At 48.4% G+C, this 20,614-nt stretch overlaps 1 protein-coding gene across 1 annotated transcript; it reads right to left on the reverse strand.

The window, feature by feature from the left end:
• Window positions 1–10,041: 10,041 nt before the first annotated feature.
• On the reverse strand, window positions 10,042–20,194 carry Cdkn2aipnl (CDKN2A interacting protein N-terminal like). Its single transcript, XM_045151423.1, has 3 exons — window positions 19,951–20,194; window positions 16,960–17,059; window positions 10,042–11,507 (listed from the first exon to the last, which is right to left on the reverse strand). Exons 1-3 carry the CDS (start codon window positions 20,187–20,189, stop codon window positions 11,496–11,498), a joined length of 351 nt encoding a protein of 116 aa, XP_045007358.1. The 5' UTR covers window positions 20,190–20,194; the 3' UTR covers window positions 10,042–11,495.
• Window positions 20,195–20,614: the final 420 nt, after the last annotated feature.

The following is a 20,614-nucleotide window of genomic DNA, read 5'->3' on the forward strand; positions in this document are numbered from 1 at the left end:
CAGTTGCTCTTTATTGTGTTCAAGTCAGGTACCCACAGAATCTTACTTGGATTGAGTGTGTAAGTCAGTGCCAGCCATGGAAGGTGTAAGAAATGACCAACTAAGCAGGCCTGTGGTGCCAGGGTCATTGCTCTGCACGGCTCCCATCTAGCTAGAGGGCAAAACGAGCACAGTATATGACAGCAGGAGATGAGTCAACCTTGATCTTCATAAAGGACTGGTGTTTCCACCAGCCTCTGAGTAAAGACGCCACTTGAGGCCGGCGAGCTCGGTGACAGTGCTTGTTTCGCGTGCACCACGCCCTGGGCTTGACCCAGCACCGTGTCAACACTTGTAAGCCCAGCATTTTAGGAGTAGAGGCAGGAGGGTCACAAGTTCAAGGCCCTTCCTCAACATACTAGGGCTAGGGAGATGGCTCACTGGATAAAGTGCTTCGTATACGCTTCCCCAGTGCTGAGATGACAGGTGTGTCAGTTTATGCAGTGCTGGGGATCAAACTCAAGGCTTCATGTTTGCTGAGTAAGCACTACTCCGACTGAGCTGCACCCCTCTCCCCACTGGTAGATTTTCAAAAGTAATGCCTTGAATTTTTTTTATTTTTTGAGAAAGAGGCACCAGGGCCTTTAGCCACTGCAACAAACGAACTCCAGGTGCATTTGCCACCCTGTGCATCTCGCTTTACATGGGTACTGGAGAATTGAACCAGGGTCCTTAGGCTTTGCAGGCAAGTACCTTAACAGCTGAATCATCTCTCTGTAGCCTGCCTTGAGGTATATTTGCTTTGTTTTTCAAAGAAGGGTCTTGCTGTAGCCCAGGCTGATCTGGAACTCACTCTGTAGTCTCATGGCCTTGAACTCACAGTGATCCTCCTACTTCTACCTGCCAAGTATTGGTATTAAAGGCATGCACCACCATGACCAGCTCCACCTTGAGGGATTTCCTTTCTTCTTTCCTTTCTTTTTTCTTTTCTTTTGCTTTTTTCAAGGAGAGAGAATGGGCATGCCAGGGCTTCTAGCCACTGCAGTCAACTCCAGATGCATGTGCCATTCCGTTCCTCTGGCTTTACGTGGATACTGAGGAATTGAACTCTGGTCGTTTGGTTGTGCAGGCAAGCACCTTGACTGCTGAGTCCTCTCCAGCCCCACCTAGAGGTTTTTAATGATCCCTCTTTTCATACAGGCTAGGAACTTGCAGTTGGGTATCACTGCCACCGCCTTCCCATTCACCAGCAGAACATTAACTCCCTAGTGGTCAGGATCTAAAACCCTGGAAGGACTCGGACTCCCATCCTCCTGTCATGCACATGGAAGGCCCAGACTGGTGTGGGGCTGGGGAGATATTTCAATGATGGCCCGATGTTGGATGTGACCACTCATGTCTATGACCTGGTCCTATGCGGGGTAGAGGTGGGAAAATCCAGCCAGACTGACAGAAAATACAGAAGCTCCAGGTTTTGTGAACATACGTGACGTCTTCTGCCCTCTGTATGTATGTGCATGGGATGTGCACATCTGCGTAAGCTGTTCATACACCACATACTACACACATGCAAAAGAAAAAAGAGCCCGTGGAATGACTTGAGTAACCACCACTTACCAAAGCTTGGCCATGTGCAGCTTTTCTCTGTCCATGGCTTACGTGTCGTTGTACTTGGAAGACCGTAATTACAGTAGGCTTTGCTGAGAGAAGGCAAATGGGCTGGCTGCTTAGGAAAAGGATCTACACAGTGACAGATACAAGCGTTCTACACCTAGGGCTGGCTGTGGGTACTGTGGTGGCTTACCTGACTTGCCACGTGTGGGGACCTGAGCACCACCCCCAGCAACACTTGCAGGGTAAGATGCTTTCTAGCATTCGGGGGCACCGGCTGACCTAGGCTTGGTTAGGGCCGCTTAATTCCTGGAGCCCAAAGGGTAGAGTCGCCCTCTTACCCTTCTCCCTTTACAAATGCAAATTTGCCAAGATGACCACAGTCCAACAGCTGAACTGGACCAGCAGCACTCCTGAAAAAGAGATTATCAAACAGGCAGCTCTGGCCGGCCACTGGATAAGCCAGCGTAGAAACCGGAATTGGAGCGTTCATGACTCAGGGTCGGTACTAGTCAGTACAAACAAAAAGGAACAGGGCCGGCATGGTGGCGCACGCCTTTAATCCTAGCACTCAGGAGGCAGAGGTAGGAGGATCGCCATGAGTTCAAGGCCACCCTGAGACGACAGAGTGAATTCCAGGTCAGCCTGGACTAGTGTGAGACCCTACCTCAAAAAAACGAAAAATAAATAAATGAAAAAAAAAAAAGGAACAGGAATCACTCACCTACTACCTCGTTCAAATCTGACAGACTTTCCACAGAAAAAGATGCTTTTGCTTGCCCTAGACTGGGTTGGACTCCAGAGACAGTGTCCGTCCCGTGTCACCCGCTTCAGCTACAGGTTTCTGTCGCCTGCAGAGAAGTGCTGATGTGGTAAACCTGCAGTGCTGCATTGAGCTGTGCCTCTGGGACTCCTCGCGGACGGGCCGGCGGGCGGACTCAGAAAGCTGTTGTTTCAGCAAAGGACTCTGGTTCGATTCCCCAGGACCCATGTTGGCCAGATGCACAAAGGGGCACACGCGTCTGGAGTTCTTTACAGTGTCTGGAGGCTCTGTCATACCCATTCTCTCTCTGTCAAATTAAATAAATGATTAAAAATAAAATATTTTGGGCTGGAGAGATGGCTTAGCAGTTAATCGCTTGCCTGGGAAGCCTAAAGACCCTGGTTCAAGGCTCAATTCCCCAGGACCCATGTAAGCCAGATACAGAAGGTGGCACATACGTCTGGAGTTTGTTTGCAGTGGCTGGAGGCCCTGATGCACCCATTCTCTCTCTGTCTCTTTCTCAGTCTATCACTCTCAAATAAAAAATAAACCAAAAAATTAATAAAATATTTTTTTTTAAATAAGGTGAATAGTCCCAGAGGTGGGTACAGATGGTCTTAAGACCAGCAGCATGGGCAAGGGCAGCCCTGAGGCTTAGTGGTGAAGTTTGATGGCCATGTCTGGCAGCATGAACATTCAGTCTGGGGTTCTGTGTATCTGAGACAGTCTCCTATAGCCCAAGGTAGGCCTGAAACTTGCTACCATAGTCCAGGATGTCCTCAAACTCATGGTCCTCCTGCCTCAGCCTCCTGAGCTCTGGGATTATAGGCATGCACTGTATGCCTGGCCACATCAGGTTTTGTTGTTGCTGTTTTGCTTTTTAATGGGAACTATCTGCTATCACAAGGGCCTCGTGACAAGAGCAGCAACACACTGCTTTCCATCCCGCCTGTCTGCCAGCACAGCCTGGGCCAGCCCAGAGGACAGCAGAGAGCCTTCGGGAGCCCAGCTCAGAGTCCACATTGAACACTTTAAATAGTACTGGGTTTTGTTGTTGTTGTTAAAGTATAAAATAGGGGCTGGAGAGATGGCTTAGCAGTTAGGCGCTTGCCTGTGAAGCCTAAAGACCCCAGTTCCAGGCTTGACTCCCCAGAACCCTCGTTAGCCAGATGCACAAGCGGGCGCACGCGTCTGGAGTTCATTTGCAGTGGCTGGAAGCCCTGGCACGCCCATTCTCTCTCTCTCTCTCTCTGCCTCTTTCTCTGTCACTCTCAAATAAATGAAAATGAAAAAAAGTATAAAATAGTTATAAAAGATAATCTGGGAGCTGGAGAGATGGCTCAGCAATTAAAGGTGCTTGTTTGCAAAGTCTGACAGCCTGGGTTCGATTCTCTAGTACCCATGTAAAGCCACACTTACAAAGAGGCCCATGCATCTGATGCTCATTTGCAATGGCAAGAAGCCCTGGTACACCCATTCTCACTCATTCTCACTTTTTTTGTTTTTGTTTTTGTTTTTCATGGTAGGGTCTTGCTCTAGCTCAGGCTGACCTGGAATTCACTATGTAATTGTGTCAGGGTGGCTTTGAACTCACAGTGATCCTCCTACCTCTGTGTCCTAAGTGTTGGGATTAAAGGTGTTTGCCACCATGCCCGGCCTAAAATAACTGTTTTTGAATTATTTTGTGTGTGTTTGTGTGTTGCCACTACTGCATCTGACTTTACCTTGGTGCTAGGGAATTGGAGTCCAGCTTTGTAAGCAAGTGCCTTTAACCACTGAGTCATCTCCTCAGCACTGGGACCAAATATCTAATTGGTATCGCATTGCTCGTTATACCTGTTTCACAACTAGAAATGTCCACGTGCAGCTCTGGGGGCGTGACTAAGTGTGGTGGTTGTGGGAACTCATTTTTCTGTTGTTGTTTTTAATATTTTGTTTATTTGAGAGAGAAAGTGAAAGAGGTAAATAGACATAGAATGGGTGCACCAGAGCTTCTAGCCACTGCAAACGACCTCCAGACATATATGCCACCTTGTGCATCTGTCTTACATAGGTACTGGGGAATCAAACCTGGGTCCTTAGGCTTCGAAGGCAAGTGCCTTAACTGCCAAGCCATCTCTCCAGCCCTCTTTTTTTCTTTTGTTTTAGTCAAAGTTAGTTGAAAAGCTTTGGTTCCAAGTTCCAGCTTGGCCGCAATGGAAACCAGGGCAAGAGCAAAGCAGTCATACCCCAGCCCCCCAGGCAAGACCACACACAGACACACACAGGTCCCACAGACTCCTCAGAGGCTGGAGATCCCCCACTTGGCAGATGCCCACACTGAGGTAACTTTCAGTAGGAAAGGAGTGTCTACTGTGGACATTTCTTTTTTCTTTTCTTTTTGGTTTTTTGAGGCAGGATCTCACTCTAGCCCAGGCTGACCTGGAATTCACTCTGTAGTCTCAGGCTGGCCTCGAACTCACAGTGATCCTCCTACCTCTGCCTCCCAAGTGCTGGGATTAAAGGCATGCACCACCACACCCAGCTTTTTGGACATTTCTTTACTATGAGAAAATAATCCAAGAAAGCCTGGTGTGGTAAATCACACCAGTAATCCCTGTACTCAGAAGGCTGAGGCAGGTGGATTGCCTCAACTAGGAGGCTAACCTGGGTTACATAGTACCAGACCAGCCAGGGCTACATGGCAAAAGTCTATCTCAAATAAACAAAAATGTTCAGCAAGAAAGGAGAGGTCAGCTTTCACAGAAGGATTTTTTTTAAGGTACAAAGTGACTTTATTAGATTAATAAAGGAAAGAGGAGGAAGCTCAGAGACCCTGCGATGAGGGAGGCACAGGGGTGCAGCCCCAACGGGGGGATATTTTAGTGCTAATTTTCACAATACGTGTATGGACACATTAGTCACAAGTCCCACACAGCTTAAGGTTGACCTCCTTACTGCTAATTGCCACTTTATTAAACCAGGGAAGAACCAAGCCTGCTCCTCGTAAGACACCTAACTGTGACACATTTCCCCAACCCTAGCAAACAAGGTTAAAGGGATATTTTCAGCCAATGAGGCTGGGGAAGCAAGATGGGGGCAGCAGGGTTGTATGCCAAAGAGGCATCTCTGACTGTCGGCATGAAAGACGCTGACTCAGGCTTAAGTCCAGCCTGGTTTTCTATTTGACTTCCAAAGAAGTCTATGTGCAAGTGATGCTTCTGTGCTCCCCTCTCCTCACCTGCAGCTCAGTGTGTGGATGTAGGAGAGGTTGTCCAGATTTACCGCTGGCACACACAACCCAAGGCTGCCTTGGCAACCTGCCCACACAGGCACAAGGGCGGCCAGCACACATCCACCTTGCCCTAGGAAGGCAGTGAGCTCTGGGAAACAAGGGCACTGGGCTCATGTTCTCTCCCTCCCTCCCTCCCTCCCTCCCTCCCTCCCTCTCTCTCTCTCTCTCTCTCTCTCTCTCTCTCTCTCTCTCACACACGAGGACAGAGACATCTTTCAGTTTATACTATTTATTGCATGAAGCATTTTATTTTATGACTAAAGTCTGAAGTAAGTTCTAAAACTTGTTTCTGAAGATCCGTGCGTACTCTTGTCCTGGACAGACAGATGTCACTGAATTAGTCAAGAATAAGAGGCATAGGGCTGGAAAGATGGTTAAAAGTGGTTAAGATGCTCATCTGCAAAACACAAAGACCTGACTCCCCCAATACCCATGTAAAGCCAAATGCACAAAGCGCATGCCTCTGGAGTTCATTTGCAGTAGCTAGAAGCCCTGGCATACCAATTCTCTGTCTCTTTCTTTCTGTGCATGTGTGTTTCTTTGCTTACAAATAAGTAAAAATATTTCAAAAAATTAAAGAGTCATGACTAGATGTCCTGGGTCATAGGCCCCAGACAAAGGAACTTGAGTTGCCTTTCAGATATGAGTATCCAGCAAACTCTTTAGAGCTGAAGTGGGCATACAAGTTACCTGACATGAAGGGTGTTAGAATCTCATTTCTTTTTTGTTTTTTTTATATTTTATTTTTATTTATTTATTTATTTGATAGAGAAAGAGGGAGAGAGAATGGGCATGCCAGGGCCTCCAGCCACTGCAAACAAACTCTAGATGCATGTGCCCCCCTTGTGCATCTGGCTAACGTGGGTCTTGGGGAATCAAACCTGTCGGCTTTGCAGGCAAACACCTTAACCGCTAAGCCATCCCTCCAGCTACTAGAATCTCATTTCTGATGGAACAATGTGCATTTTGCCAGACTGCAAAGCACCAGAGGTAGTCAGGGATTTTTTTCCAGTGCCCACACATAGTGAAGCCACCAGTCCAAATGAATTCTGGAAAAGTCCAGAGGGAATCCTTACATCTGATGAAAAGGATTGACCAGGTGGTCCACAGACTTGGTTTTTCAAGGTAGGGTTTTACTGTGGCCCAGGGTAACCTGGATTCACTATGTAGTCTCAGGGTGGCCTTGAATTCACTGTGATACTCCTACATCTGCCCTCAGAGTGCTTGGATTAAAGGCATGCACCACCATGCCCAGCAACTTTTTTTTTCCCCCAATTTCTTTTATTTATTTATTTTTTTGGTTTTTCGAGGTAAGGTCTCACTCTAGCTCAGGCTGACCATGAATTCACTATGGAGTCTCAGGGTGGCTTCAAACTCATGGTAATGCTCCTACCTCTGCCTCCTGAGTGCTGGGATTAAAGGTGTGCACTACCACGCCCGGCCTTAAATTTATTTTTATTTATTTATTTGACAGATGGGGAGGGAGAAGAATGGGTGCATTAGTGCCTCCAGCCACTGCAGACGAACTCCAGATGCGTGCACTCTCTTGTGCATGTGGCTAATGTGGGTCCTGGGGAACTAAACCTGGGTCCTTTGGTTTTGCAGGCAGCACCTTAACTGCTAAGCCATCCCTCCAGCCCTTTGTTTTCTTGAGACAGGGTCAGATGCATCTTAGGCTGGCTTTGAACTCACTATGCCACTCTACCTCCAGAGTGCCGGGATCACAGATGTGTGCTACCACAGCTGGTTTTATGTAGTGCAGAGTTGGACCCCTTCCTGCATCTGGGCAAGCACTCTACCAACTGAGCTTCATCTCCAGCTACACACTTAGGTATGGTGGTGTGTGTGTGTGCACGTGTATGCGCACAGGTGGAGGTCAGAGAACAAACTCAGTGTCAGTCCTCACCCTCCACCTTGTTTGTTTGAAACAGGGCCTCTTTTTCATCACTGTGGGGGACACTCTTGAGTGCTGGAGACATGCAAACACTATCTAGTCATCCCAGAAAGGACTCGGACAACAGAACATATGACTGCACCAATACAATTTAGCGAACCAGTGAGTTTATTGAGTTAGTTACAGAGCAGGGTTAGGGCTGCTTAAAGCAGTAACGGGTGACTCAACGGCAGCTGCTTCACCGAAAGCCCCCCATAGTCCTGCAGACTCGCCAAAGCTGCGGCTCAGTAACTCACGGCTCAACTAGCAAGCTGGGAGATTACTACTCAACTAGCGGGCAGCTTGACTGGTCAGTCTCCAGCACACTGCTGACAACCGGCAGCCTTGCAGACAGCTCTGCCCAGCCAGCTGTTTTTCCTTCATGCAACTTCAGGAAGCGGTCTTGCAAGCTGCTTCCCAGACTTGCTGACTTCCAGAGTCTCCTGAACTTCTGCCCCTCAATGGCCATTTACCACTCCTACAGCCTTGGGGAGTGGTCATGTGACCTTTCAAGTTTCCGCTGTCCCAGACTTGTCCATCTGGGTCTCCCAAGGGCCCCTCCTCCCTTCTGGGGGGAGTGTTTCAACTCAGAACACTGTGAACACTAGCTGGTCCCTGAGCTTCGGGACTCTACCTCCCATCTTGCTGTGGGTACACAGACCATGTCACCATGACATCTGGCTTAAGACGGGTTCGGAGGATCATAACTCCAGTTTTCAGCTTGTTTTGGAAAGTGTTGCTAACCACTGAACCATCTCCCCAACTCAGGCCATGGTTTGTTTTTTTTTTTCCTCCCAAGGTAGGGTCTCACTCTAGCCCAAACTGACCTGGAATTTACTATGTAGTCTCAGGGTGGCCTCAAACTCAAAGTGATCCTCCTACCTCTGCCTCCCTAGTGCTCTGGGATTAAAGGCATGTGCCACCATGCCAAGCTCCAGGCCATAGACTACCCCCGCCCACTGTTTTTCGAGGTTGGGTCTCACTTTAGCTCTGGCTGACTTGGAATTCACTCTGTATTCTCGGGGTGGCCTTGAACTCTCGGCACTCCTACTACCTCTGCCTCCCAACAGCTGGGATTAAAGGCATGAGCCACCACACCTGGCCAGGCCATAGACTTTTTTTTTGGTTTTTCGAGGTAGGGTCTCACTCTGGTCCAGGCTGACCTGGAATTCACTATGTAGTCTTAGGCCATAGACTTTTAAGGAGTATTTTGGAAAGCAACTTTCTGAGTGCAGCTCACTAACCTAACTGTCCTTAGCCCAAGTCTTCACTCTTAAAGGCTCACGACATGCCTTTAATAGAAGGCGGCCCTCTACTAGGCAAGCCTTGAAGGAAGGCCCTGCTTCACATTTGGTCACTTTATGAAGGGCCTCACTTGTTCTCACCCCAGGTCTTGGCAGAAATACATTGTTAAAAAATGGAATTCTTGTCCCACCACCCTCTGATAATCCAGACCTGTAAAAGAGGTGAAGGGGGAAAAAAATGGAATTCTAAAGTACAAGTTAATTTTTTGCACCAAGCTGCAAAAGTAAGATGAGAAGAAAGTGCAGTTTAAGATGAAGAAACTAGAAAAGTGAACTCAGGGTGCTGGGTGTTTAGCTCAATGGTAGAATACTTGCCTGGCATGTATGAGAGCCTGGGCTTGATGCCAGCACCAAAAACAAAATAAGCAAAAAAAGACAGGAAGAGGCGGGAATGGTGGCGCACACCTTTAATCCTAGCACTTGGGAGCCAGAGGTAGGAAGATCACTGTGAGTTCCAGGCCACCCTGAGACTACATAGTGAATTCCAGGTCAGCCTCGACTGGAGCAAGATTCTATCTACCTTGAGGGAAAAAAAGAGTGCAGGAGAGATGGCTTAGTGGTTAAGGTGCTTACATGCGAAGCCTAAGAACCCTTGTTCGAATCTCCAGGTCCCATGTATCCCACATATAGCCAGATGCAAAAGCAATGCAAACATGCAATGTCGCACATGCGCACAAAGGGGCGCACGCGTCTGCCATTCCTTCACAGTGGCTGAAAGGGCCTGGTGCACCCATCCTCTATCTCCTCCCTGTCTATCTCAAAAATAAAATAAAAAGGTTTCTTTGCCTTAAAAAAAAAAAAAATTAAAGGGGGGTGGTAGTGCTGGAGAAATGGCTTAGGAGTTAATGTGTGTGCCTGCAAAGTCTAAGGACCCAGGTTTGAATCTCCAGGTCCCATGTAAGCCAGCTGCACAAGGTAGTGCATCTGGAGTTAATTTGCAGTGGCTAGAGGTCCTAGTACGCCCATTCTCCTCTCTCTGTCTCTGTCTCTAATAATAAATATTTTTTTAAATAGAGGAAGAAGGGAGGGAGGGAAGGAAAGAGGAAGAGAGCTATTCACTGTTCAGCCCTCAGACACTACATCCTATCCTACACTAGCTAGCTCTTTTTCATTTCTAGTTGTTTAATTTCCTATATTAAAATAAATTGAAGGAGCTTGGATAAAACTAATATCACCATTTAAACTTTTTATACACTGGAAAGGCCATTTTATTGGGGACTATATACATAAAATAAAACCTGTGAGAAATGGAAAGTGCATTTTAAAGTGGATAAACACAATCTTTAACTTCAGTTTTTAAAAGTCTTCGAAATTTACACAAATGATCAGGATGGAAGAAAGTTCAGCTAAGGCTCGGTGCATGTGTCACTTGTCCTCTGCCGTCATGACCTTGGTCCTTGCTATAGCTCTGAGGTCTGCATTTCTGTCAACATTTTCAAGGTAAGGCTTGTCTATGGTTATGGTCTATCCTGGTCACTGAGGACTGGAACTAGACACTGCACAAAGATGCCGCCTTCACCTCAAGCCCTGAGCCAGAGTACCTTCCCACAGCTCTGTTCCCAGACACCATGTTCCCCAGTCACGTCTACTTTTGGTAACTCAGTTCTGTGCATTCAGCAGATAAAGCTAAGGCAGGGTCTACCGGCCGTAGCGGCCAGCACCAACCTCAGAGCCTGCCACTGCCAAATCCTTCATCCCACGCTGAAGCCCTCCGTTATTTACACCTGGAGGTGTTTACCTAGTGGTAAGAGTGAAAAGAACAAAAGGAAGAGGGTTCAGAGCACATCATGAACACCAACATCTCAGGACAAAGCAGGACTGCGGTTCAAGTCCACAAGATCCTAGCGTGGATGCGCTCCAGATAGAGAGAGTATGGGTGTTCCTCAGCAGCGGGGGAGACCTGCAGAACCCAAAGCCCAGCTGGCTGGCATGACAAACGTGCAAGTGCTCATCAGTGAGTGAACAGACGAATGTCACCTAGCTAGCTACTTGTCTGACTGCTTTCCTGAAGCACTGAGGCTCAAACCCGAGGCCCCAAGCATGCCTGGCAAGTGCTCTACCATTCACCGGCATCGCCAGGCCTCAGTGAATTTTAAAATAAGACTGCCTCTTCCCGTGAGCTAGCTCCTGAATACCTCAAGCCTATGAAGTGATTCTGTCTTCCTATAGCAAGCATGGGTGGCAGCAGGACATAGGTCTGACATAAACTCCAGGTAGAAATAAGGAAACAGAGAAACTGGCTTGCCTCAGCAGGAAAACGGAGAAGGGGAGAGGGCAAAAACCAGAATCACACTTAAAAGTACTTTGTTGAAAAATCCAAACTATAAAATTCATTATCTGTCATTGCCACATCAACATAAAAGGCATTTCAAAGTAGGTTTGGCTTGTGCAGTGCTGATGAAGCGATCTGAGAGCCCAGGGTTCATAAGCACATGCATATCCACATACACTGTGCAGTGACGGCTGCCGGAGGACGGACACCTCCTGAGAAGTCCTTTAGATGGGTCTCTGTCCACAGCAGCCACTCTGCTGCCCAGGCCCAGTCTGAAGAGCTGCTGCGGGCAGTCACACTCACCCCAGCCTCCAGTCTAAGCCTGCTGCCAGTGATGGAGATGCGCTAAATCTTCTGCCTTAGCTTTGATGCTGGGAGGAAAAAAAATTTAAAAATTATGTAGCTATGAAGTCCAGTGAATCAATTTTATCTTCATAAATCAAAAGTTAGCAGTGATAGAATAGTTCTGTGCTACCCACATGCTAAGTCTGCTCAGAAATTATTAATATTTTACTACATACAGAAACTCAGTGAAACATTGACCACACCATCCATTTTGGAAGTCAGAGCCTCAATTTTCCTGTCTTATCACTTGCTATGTATAAACGTTCACAATTTAAACTGATAACGGAAATACTTCAAAGGCAGCTTCAGCTGCCAGGCTCTGCAGTGAGTGGTTCTAAAAGCAGCAGCACAGACACCGCATCTTAAAGTGAACGCAGTCAGATTTGGGCAGTAATTCAATGGCACTTCACACCAAGTCAGGGTACTCCTGAGAGGGAAGGTTATATATTTCTGGAGTTCACACAATGAGAAACTGCAAAAGCAGGTCTTCAAATAGTAGTGAACTACAGAGGAGAGAGTCTCTCTGGGCACTCTCTAGCACCTTCGGTAAATTTAAACTTGGCTTTATACAACTTTCAAGCAGGGTGTGAAGAAACCACTTAGGCTGTCGCCTTGTGCTTGAGTGGATTTCCTTAACATTTAGCAATGAGTGAACAGATCTGAAAAAGTCTTTTGAGTAATGAGAGATTTCAAGGTATGACCTATTTCCTACCTAAGCCAAAAGCCCTCAGCAAAAGCAAAATCCAAGAGGTTTTCTCCTCTGAGGAGAAAGCAGTACCACTGAAGAATTCCCCTTCAGGCCCAAGAGTTGCAATCCTGAGCGAGCTCTCAGAGTTTCAATGGGACAGACCCAGGCCTACTGACTTTCCTGCACGGTGGTGGCACTCCTTTGTAAGACAACCCTCCTCTGACTTAAGAGTCTGAAAGGCTGATTTTAAAATACATATATTTGCTACTTCAAAATATAGCTTCCTTTTTTTAAAAAAAAATATTGACATGTGTGTATCTATAGGCATGCCAAGGTCTCTCGCAGCTGCAAATGAATACATTTGTACCACTTCAGACACGTGTGGCCCTTTGTGCATCTGGCTGACGTGGTCCTGGGGAATTGACTCCAACCGGGGTTCACAGGCAAGCGCTTAACTGCTAAACCATCTCTCCAGCCCCATTTGTACCACTTTTTGCATCTGGCTTTTGTGGACAACTTGGGAGTTGAACCCAGGCTGGCAGGCTTTGTAAGCAAGTTCCTTTAACTACTGAGACTTTTTCCTAGCCAGCCCGGTTTCCGTCCTCTCTCTCTCCTTGTTTCCACTTGTGGTAGTTTGAAGGATGTCTCTCATCCGATTCAGGTATTTATCAAAGCTTGTAACTTAGCCTCCAGCGTCTGGCGGGAGGTGGTGTCAATGTGGGCAGATCCTAGGGTCCAGCCCTAAGGTGTGTTTGGGGGCGGATCTGGAATTCCAGCCTAAAGGTATACAGGGAGCTTGAGGTCTGCCTGCGGTTCCTGGAATGGGCCTGCTTAAGGTGCTGCTGGCGGTATTTCTCTCTGCATGGGCCTGTGAAAGGGAGCCAGCTTCTTCTGCCATTATAAAACTCCCCCTGGATCTGTAAGCTTCAGTAAATCCTGTTCCTCCCATAAACTGTCTGCTTTGAAAATTCATCCCAACAACCTAAAGCTGACTACTACACTTTTCTTCCTTTACAATTTTTTCATTTTATTTAATTCGCAAGCAGAGAGAGACAAAGAATGGGCATGCCAGGGCCATTGGATACTACAAATGAACTCCATACACATGTGCCACTTTATGCATCTGGCTTTACAAGGGTACTGGGAAATCGAACTCAGATAGTTAGGGTTTGCAGGCAAGTGCCTTAACCACTGAGCCATCTCTCCAGCCTCTACTTTTCTTTCTTAAAGTGGAGACTCAGGTAGTCCAGACTGGCCTCCAACTTACTTTTTTAAAAAAACATTTTTATTTATTTGCAAGCAGATAGAGATAGGAGAAACAGACAGAATGGCCACAGCAAACAAACTCCAGACACATGTGTCACTTTGTGCATCTGGCTATGTGTGGGTACTGAGGAACTGAACCTGGGTCCTTTGGCTTTGCCAGCAAACGCCTTGAACTTCTCTGTGGTGTGTATGTGTGTGATGTGTGTATGAGCACATGTGGGGTCCAGAGGACAACCTTGGATGTGGGTCCTCTCCTTAGGGTCTCTCACTGTTTGCCACTGGGAAGGGCAGACGAGTTGGTCCAAGAACTCAGGAATTCTCTGAGTCTGTCTCCCATTATCAAACCTCGTTTGTTCGTCTAGGGTCCTATATAGCCCAGACTGACCTCAACTCACGTGTAGCTGACGATGAACTTGAGTTCTTGATCCCCCTGCCTCCCATCCTCAAGTGCTAGGATTATAGGTATGCACAGCTCTGCCTGGTTATGGCTACTTTCATGAAATTGTGGCCTCAGACTGGGCCCAATGCACAGAAGAGAACCTTTAGAAATGTAGACACACTTGTTTCTCTAAGGCTCATAGTTCATCTGCGGCTGAAATATGAAAATATTGCCATCTTTTCTCTTGGGATACAAATGTTTGTAGGAGAAATGGATCAAATTACATGGTGGACAACTTTCTTTGAGGCAGCTTGTGGATGGCTCCTTCTCTGAGTCACATGTTACAGGGACAGTGATGGTAGTGACCCCCTCCCTGAGGCAGCCACCGCTCCCCGTTATTCATCACTCATGCAGCAGCATACAGGCTGAGGGCACAGACCTCAGGCTGGTATTTAGATAGTCAAGATTGTTTGCTCAATACATCTGTGTTTGAATCTCCCTCTTTTTTTTTTTTTTGTTTTTCAAGGTACGTTTTCCCTCTAGCCCAGGCTAACCTGGAATTAGTCTCAGCGTATCTCAAACTCTAGGCAATTCTCCTACCTCTCCTTCCCAATCCAAATGGAATTAAAAGAGTGCTCAGCCAGAGGAAAAAGCAACATACTGTCACTATTTAACAAATCCCACCTGTCAAAGGCAAATGCTTATTGCTCTTCTCAGACTGGCAGAGAAGAGCTGAACAGACCATAGACATGCATTTGCCAGAAGCTGCAAAACAGCCAGAGGGTATTGTTAAAAACTCACATCTAAGTCATTATCACGATCATCTCAGGGCACCACAAGGCCAAGCCACTCACGTCCACTTACTAGGTAGCTTTAAAGCCCAACCACACTCCACACTCAGAGCACAAGATCAAATCTAGGCAGCATGGCAACAGACATCTTCAGGCTTTCACACGCCTTGGCTGGCAGTTTAGCACATTACTTGCTAGCTTCATCTACTAGCGTTCAGGAACTCAAGGGACAAAGTTGCTGTGAAGACCCTGTGGCTCTTCCCACAGAATCTCAGGGTGGCTTTCAAGGAGGAAACAGACTTCAGTAACACAAACTGGTCATGGCCCTTAGATGACTTGTTCTCGGGATTGCCTCATGTACAAGTTTTTGTTTTGCTGGTGTTGGAGACCAAACCGAAGCACTCTACTGCTGAGCCACATCCCCAGTCCCAGAAGAGTCTCTGCTGCTGTTGTTTTGTTTCTGCTTTGGGATTTGGGGATCCAGAGTCTTCTCACTCTGTAGTCAAGGCTGGCACCAAACTTAAGGCAATCCTCCTGCTTCAGCTTCCCAAGTGCTGGATTAAAAGTGTGAGTTACCATACCTGGCTTAAGTTTTTTTCTCTTTTGGTGGGGTGGGGCTGAACCCAGGGCCTCACGCATGCTAGCCAAGCCCTTTGCCACTGGGCTACATGCCTTGCCCTCGAAGTCTTTTGTTGGTTTGTTTGTTTTTTGAGGTAGGGTCTCACTCTAGCCCAGGCTGACTTGGCATTTACAATGTAGTCTCAGAGAGGCTTCAAATCAAGGAGATCCTCCTACCTCTGCCTCTGGAGTGCTGGGATCAGAGGCGTGCAACACCACACCCAGCTTGAAAAGTCTTATTTAAAGAAGGAAAACAACTTTCATTTTTCATGAGCAGCCAAAAAGGAATACACCTTCAGTATCATCCATGGTCTAAAATGCAACATGTTTACTTCAAAAACATTAGTTTGACTTAAAGTTGTAATCCACCCCCGGCCCCCTCCCAAATCTACAAGATTCTGACCTCTATGCAGGCTACTTCTGGTCAGCGGCTGCTAAACAGCAGCGGTACTGTCAGGATGCTGAATTCGCACCTGAGACTGCTCGGAGGACACACTGTGCGCAGCAGTGTCAGGAAAGGCGGCCCCACAAAGGAACTCTACATTTTAAGTTGCAAAAACCCTTATGGTATTTAACAGTCCACACAGATCACTGGCAACACTTCTTCACAATGGTCCTGTGGCTAATCTCCTGAGTCTCTGCCCAGAATTTGCAGCCAGACATTGCAAAGTTTCTGATGTCTATTATCACCATGGCTGGAAAGAGAATAGCTCCTTTTCAGAAGACATACATAATAAGCTGGAATGGAGAAGTAATATAAGGAAAACAGATTGGGCAGGGTGCGGTGGCGCATGCCTTTAATCCCAGCACTGGAGAGGCAGACGTAGGAGGATAGCTGTGAGTTTGAAGCCACCCTGACACGACCTAGTGAATTCCAGGTCAGCCTAAGCTAGAGTGAGACCTTACCTCGAAAAAACAAAAAGAGAGAGAGAGAGAGAGAGAGAAAGAAAGGAAAAAAAAAAAAAAAGACGGAGCATTCAGAAGACTGAGGCAGGAGGAGCAGGGTAAGTAAGAGGCTAGCTGGGGCTGAAAAGTAGGTTCCAGGCTGGCCTGGACTACAGGGAGACCATGCACCAAAAAACCAGAGAGGGCTGGAGAGATGGCTTAGCAGTTAAGACACTTGCCTGCGAAGCCTAAGAACTCATGTTCAAATCTTTAGGTCCCACATAAGCCAGAGGCACAGTGACGCAAGCACGCAATGTCAGACACATGCACAAGGGGGTGCACATGGCTGGAGTTTGTGTGAAAGGCCCTGGCATGCCCATTCTCTCTCTCTCAAATTAAAAAAAATTAAAGGGCTTAGGTATGTGGAGTAGTAACAGCATCCAAAAACCAATATAAACCAGGCATGGTAGCACATGCCTTTAATTTCAGAACTCAGGAGGTTTCGGTACAAGGAACACCTGTGAGTTTCAGGCCAGTGTGGGCTACAGATTTGAGCTCCAGGTCAACTTGGGCCAGAGACCTTGCCTCAAAAAAACAGACAACTTGCCAGGTATGCTGGTGCACACCTTTAATCCCAGCACTTGGGAGGCAGGGGTTAGGAAGATGGCTGTCAAGTCAAAGCCACCCTGAGATTGCATAGAAAATTCCAGGTCAGCCTGAGCTACAGCAAGACCCTACCCTGAAAAACCAAGGGGGAAAAAAAAAAAAGACAACTATATATATATGGTATCAAAGTAAAGACCATTATTTTTACACCACTTCATCAAATGCACTTGGAAATTCTGTTTTACCTTTTTCATTAATTCACTTCTGGTAGTAAAGTGTGGCAGGTCTTCCACTTCAATTCCATCCGCCATTTGCATCACCTTGTCTAGAAGATCTTTATTGTAGCTGTGCAATAAAAAGTAGCAAGGTAAGCACCTGGGAAGAATTTCTAGTCACTATGGGATGATAAGAATTTACAGCTGGGTGAGGTGGCACATGCCTTTAATCCCAGCACTCGGGAGGCAGAGGTAGGACGATCGCCGTGAGTTCAAGGCCACCCTGAGACTCCATAGTGAATTCCAGGTCAGCCTGGGCTAGAGTGAGACCCTCCATTGAAAAAAACACACAACAAAAAACTGCAAGCTATAGGCTGGCGAGGTGACTCTGGCTGAAGGTGCTTGCTTATAAAGCTCAACAGCCTAGGTTCAATTCCCTAGCACCCACGTAAAGTCAGATGTACAAAGTGGCACATACATCCCTGGAATTTGTTTGCAGAGGCAGAAAGCAATGGCACACCCATACTTTCTCAGTGTCTCTCTCTCAAATAAACAAAGTATCGCCATGAGTTTGAGGCCACCCTGAGAATACATAATAAATTCCAGGTCAGCCTGAACTAGAGTGAGACTCTACCTCAAAAGAAGAAAAAGAAAGGAAATAAATTGTGGGGCTGGAGAGATGGCTTATCGGTTGAGGCTTACCTGAGAGCCTAAGGACTCAGGTTCGATTTCCCAGAACCCATGTAAGCCAGATGCACATGGTGACACATGCATCTGGAGTTTGTTTGCAGTGGCTGGAGGCCCTGGTGCACCCATTCTCTCTCTAAATAAAAATAAAATACTTTTTAAAAATTGTGGGCTGGGAAGAGGGCTCAGCAGTTAAGGCACTTGCTTGCAACCCAATTGTGTAGGTTTGATTCTCCAGCACCCATGTAAAGCCACACACACAAAAACACAGGGGGGGGCGGGGAGGACACATGCTTCTAGAGCTTGTTTGCAACTGTAAGAGGCCTGGGCATACCAATTTGTTCTCTTTCTCTAAAGAAATTGTAAGTCATTAGACTGTAAACTCCACTCTTGAAGGAGAGAATTATAATTTACTTGTTAATCAGGAAGGTCTCACTGTTACCCAGGCTGGTCCTGAACTAGACGAAGCGACACGCCTGCCTCAGCCTTCCCAGTAGTCGGGACTAGACGCCCAGCGCTGTGAGGGTCTCTACGAAGGACTGATGTGACACTACAGAGGAGGCTTGTACTTGCTCAGTTCTTCCTGCTTATGGCACCCAAGTGGACTTGGGCTTGAGGAGTGCCAGTTGATCCAACAATTGCAAAAACAGCAGCAGTATACATCTGGTGGTACACATTCATGGATGTGGTATGAGGGGCAAAAATATTTTAGATTTTTTTTTTTTTTTTTTTTGAGGTAGGGTCTCGCTCTAGCCCAGGCTGACCTGGAATTCACTCTAGTCTCAGGGTGGCCTTGAACTCACAGCTATCTTCCTACCTCTGCCTCCCGAATGCTGGGATTAAAGGTGTGCGCACCTCACTAGGTTATTTACTTTTAAGGAAGGGTCTCATGTTGCCCAAACTGGCCTAGAACTTGCTACATAGCCAAGGCTGACCTTGAACTTCTGATCCTCCTGCCTCCACCTCATGAGTGCTGGGCTTACAGGCGGGTGCCACCATGCCTAGTCTATGGAGTGCAGAGGACTGAGCCTGGGGCTTCATGAATGCTAGGCAAGAACTCTACCCAGCTAACTTCTCAGCCCTTTACTTTTGAAACATGTAGTGTTGCTCTGCTGAAAATACCATCTTTCTTTCTTCCTTTTCTCTTTTTGGTTTTTCGAGATAGGGTCTCACTAGCTCAGGCTGACCTGGAATTCACTGTGTAGTCTCAGGGTGGTCTTGAACTCACAGCGATCCTCCTGTCTCCCCAGTGTGTGCCACCGCACCGGGCTTGAAAATAACATCTGTTCATTTCCTAAATTCTCAGCCATTTGCCTACACTTGGATAGGGCTAACTAGGCTTCTTTAGGGGCACCTGGAAAGCAGAAAGGGGGATGGGTACATATGGACTGGCTTCCCAACACTGTGTTCTAATATTCCAGCATCAGAAACAAAACAAAGTAGCTTTGCGGCTGAGACTGTAGCTCAGGGGTAGAGCACTTGCTTGGTATCTTTGACTCCATTCCTAACACAAAACAAATCAAGTGGCTTAGACTGAAGGGAAACGAGAGAAGGAAGGGGGCAAGAGGGGAAAAGAAAACGGGCATAAGGGGAACCTCAAGGTATACTGCTTTTTCGCTATGAGATAAAGTGCTCTTATTAGGAACTTCAAAAGTGGGATCTTGCCCTCTTGGTGCAGTAGCTAGGATGCAGGGGAGCTCGGCAGCTTGACAAAACATGTTATTTTCAGCCGGGTGTAGTGGCGCACGCCTTTAATCCCGGCACTCGGAGGCAGAGGTAGGAAGATCGCCGTGAGTTCGAGGCCATCCGGAGACTACATAGTGAATTCCAAGTCAGCCTGGGCTAGAGTGAAACCCTACGTCGGAAAAACCAAAAAAAAAAAAAAAAAAATCTGATATTTTCATAGCGGGTGGCAGACGGGTGAAGCGGTCAGTAGGGGAGAAAAACCCAAGAGATTTAAATCACATCCTGGCCTCGCGATAGAGCCCACTGATCATGTCAAAGCCCCCTTTAGGTGTATCGCCTCCCCGGGCTCGTGTCTACGTCTGCGGGAGGGGGAGGATGGACGGTCGGTCGGCACTTTGCCACGTGGGTGGCCAGAGCTCGCGGGCGTCAAGGGCACTCTGAAAGGCGATCTCTGCACCACACGGCACCACACGAGCCGCGGCGACGCAGCCGCTGCCGAGCCCGCCGGGCGCCGCGCTCTTCCCCGGCCGCCCCGCGGCTGCAGGCCGCCTCGGCCCCCCAGCTAGCGGAGGAGGCGCCCCGCGGCGCGGCCTCTCCCCGGGGGTGGGCCGAGGCGGGGCAGGGTTCGGCCCGGGGCGGGCTCCGCACCTGCAGCCCAGGAAGAGGTGGTTGGCCCACACCATGGAGAGGGACAGCAGCTGGTCCAGGCGGCCGCCGCCGTCGGGCGGGTCGCGGTAGTCGGGAAGGTGGCGCAGGATGAATTCCATGCGGGCTTTCCACTGCTTCTCGCTCTCCGCGTAGGAGCGGAACTGCTCGGCGAAGTCAGCCGCCTGCCGCACGCCCGAGACCAGCTCCTCCACGGCGGCGGCCGCCTCGCCTCCCACCATGGCTCCCGCCGCCGCCGCCGCCGCCGCCTTCCCGGCACGCACCGCGCCCCCGCCGCGCGGCTAGAGAGGCGCCGGCGGCGCGCGCATGCTCTGGAGGACCGGCCTGGAGCGCCCTCGCGCGGCGCGGCGGCCTGCCAGCGCTCAGACCTCCGCAGCCAGCCGCGCGCCGCCGGCAGCCGCCCTGGCCCTAGCCCGGGGCTCACCAGCGGAGAGTCGGGCCCCCCATCCCTCCGCCCAGTCGGCAGCTGGACGGCCTCGAGAGCTATGCGCCCTTCTTGCCCTGGGTGTTCCCCAGGCACCTCCCTATCCAGAGCAGAGGGATGCCTTCGGCTCTAGGGGCTCGCCTGTGGTCGGCCTCTCTTTGATGGGTCCCCGCCCAGGTTGCACCATGACTTCCTGCAATGAGTCGCCCAGCCAATGACTAC

The sequence above is a fragment of the Jaculus jaculus genome, chromosome 6 (genome assembly GCF_020740685.1).
Source record: "Jaculus jaculus isolate mJacJac1 chromosome 6, mJacJac1.mat.Y.cur, whole genome shotgun sequence".
Classification (NCBI taxonomy): Eukaryota; Metazoa; Chordata; class Mammalia; order Rodentia; family Dipodidae; genus Jaculus; species Jaculus jaculus.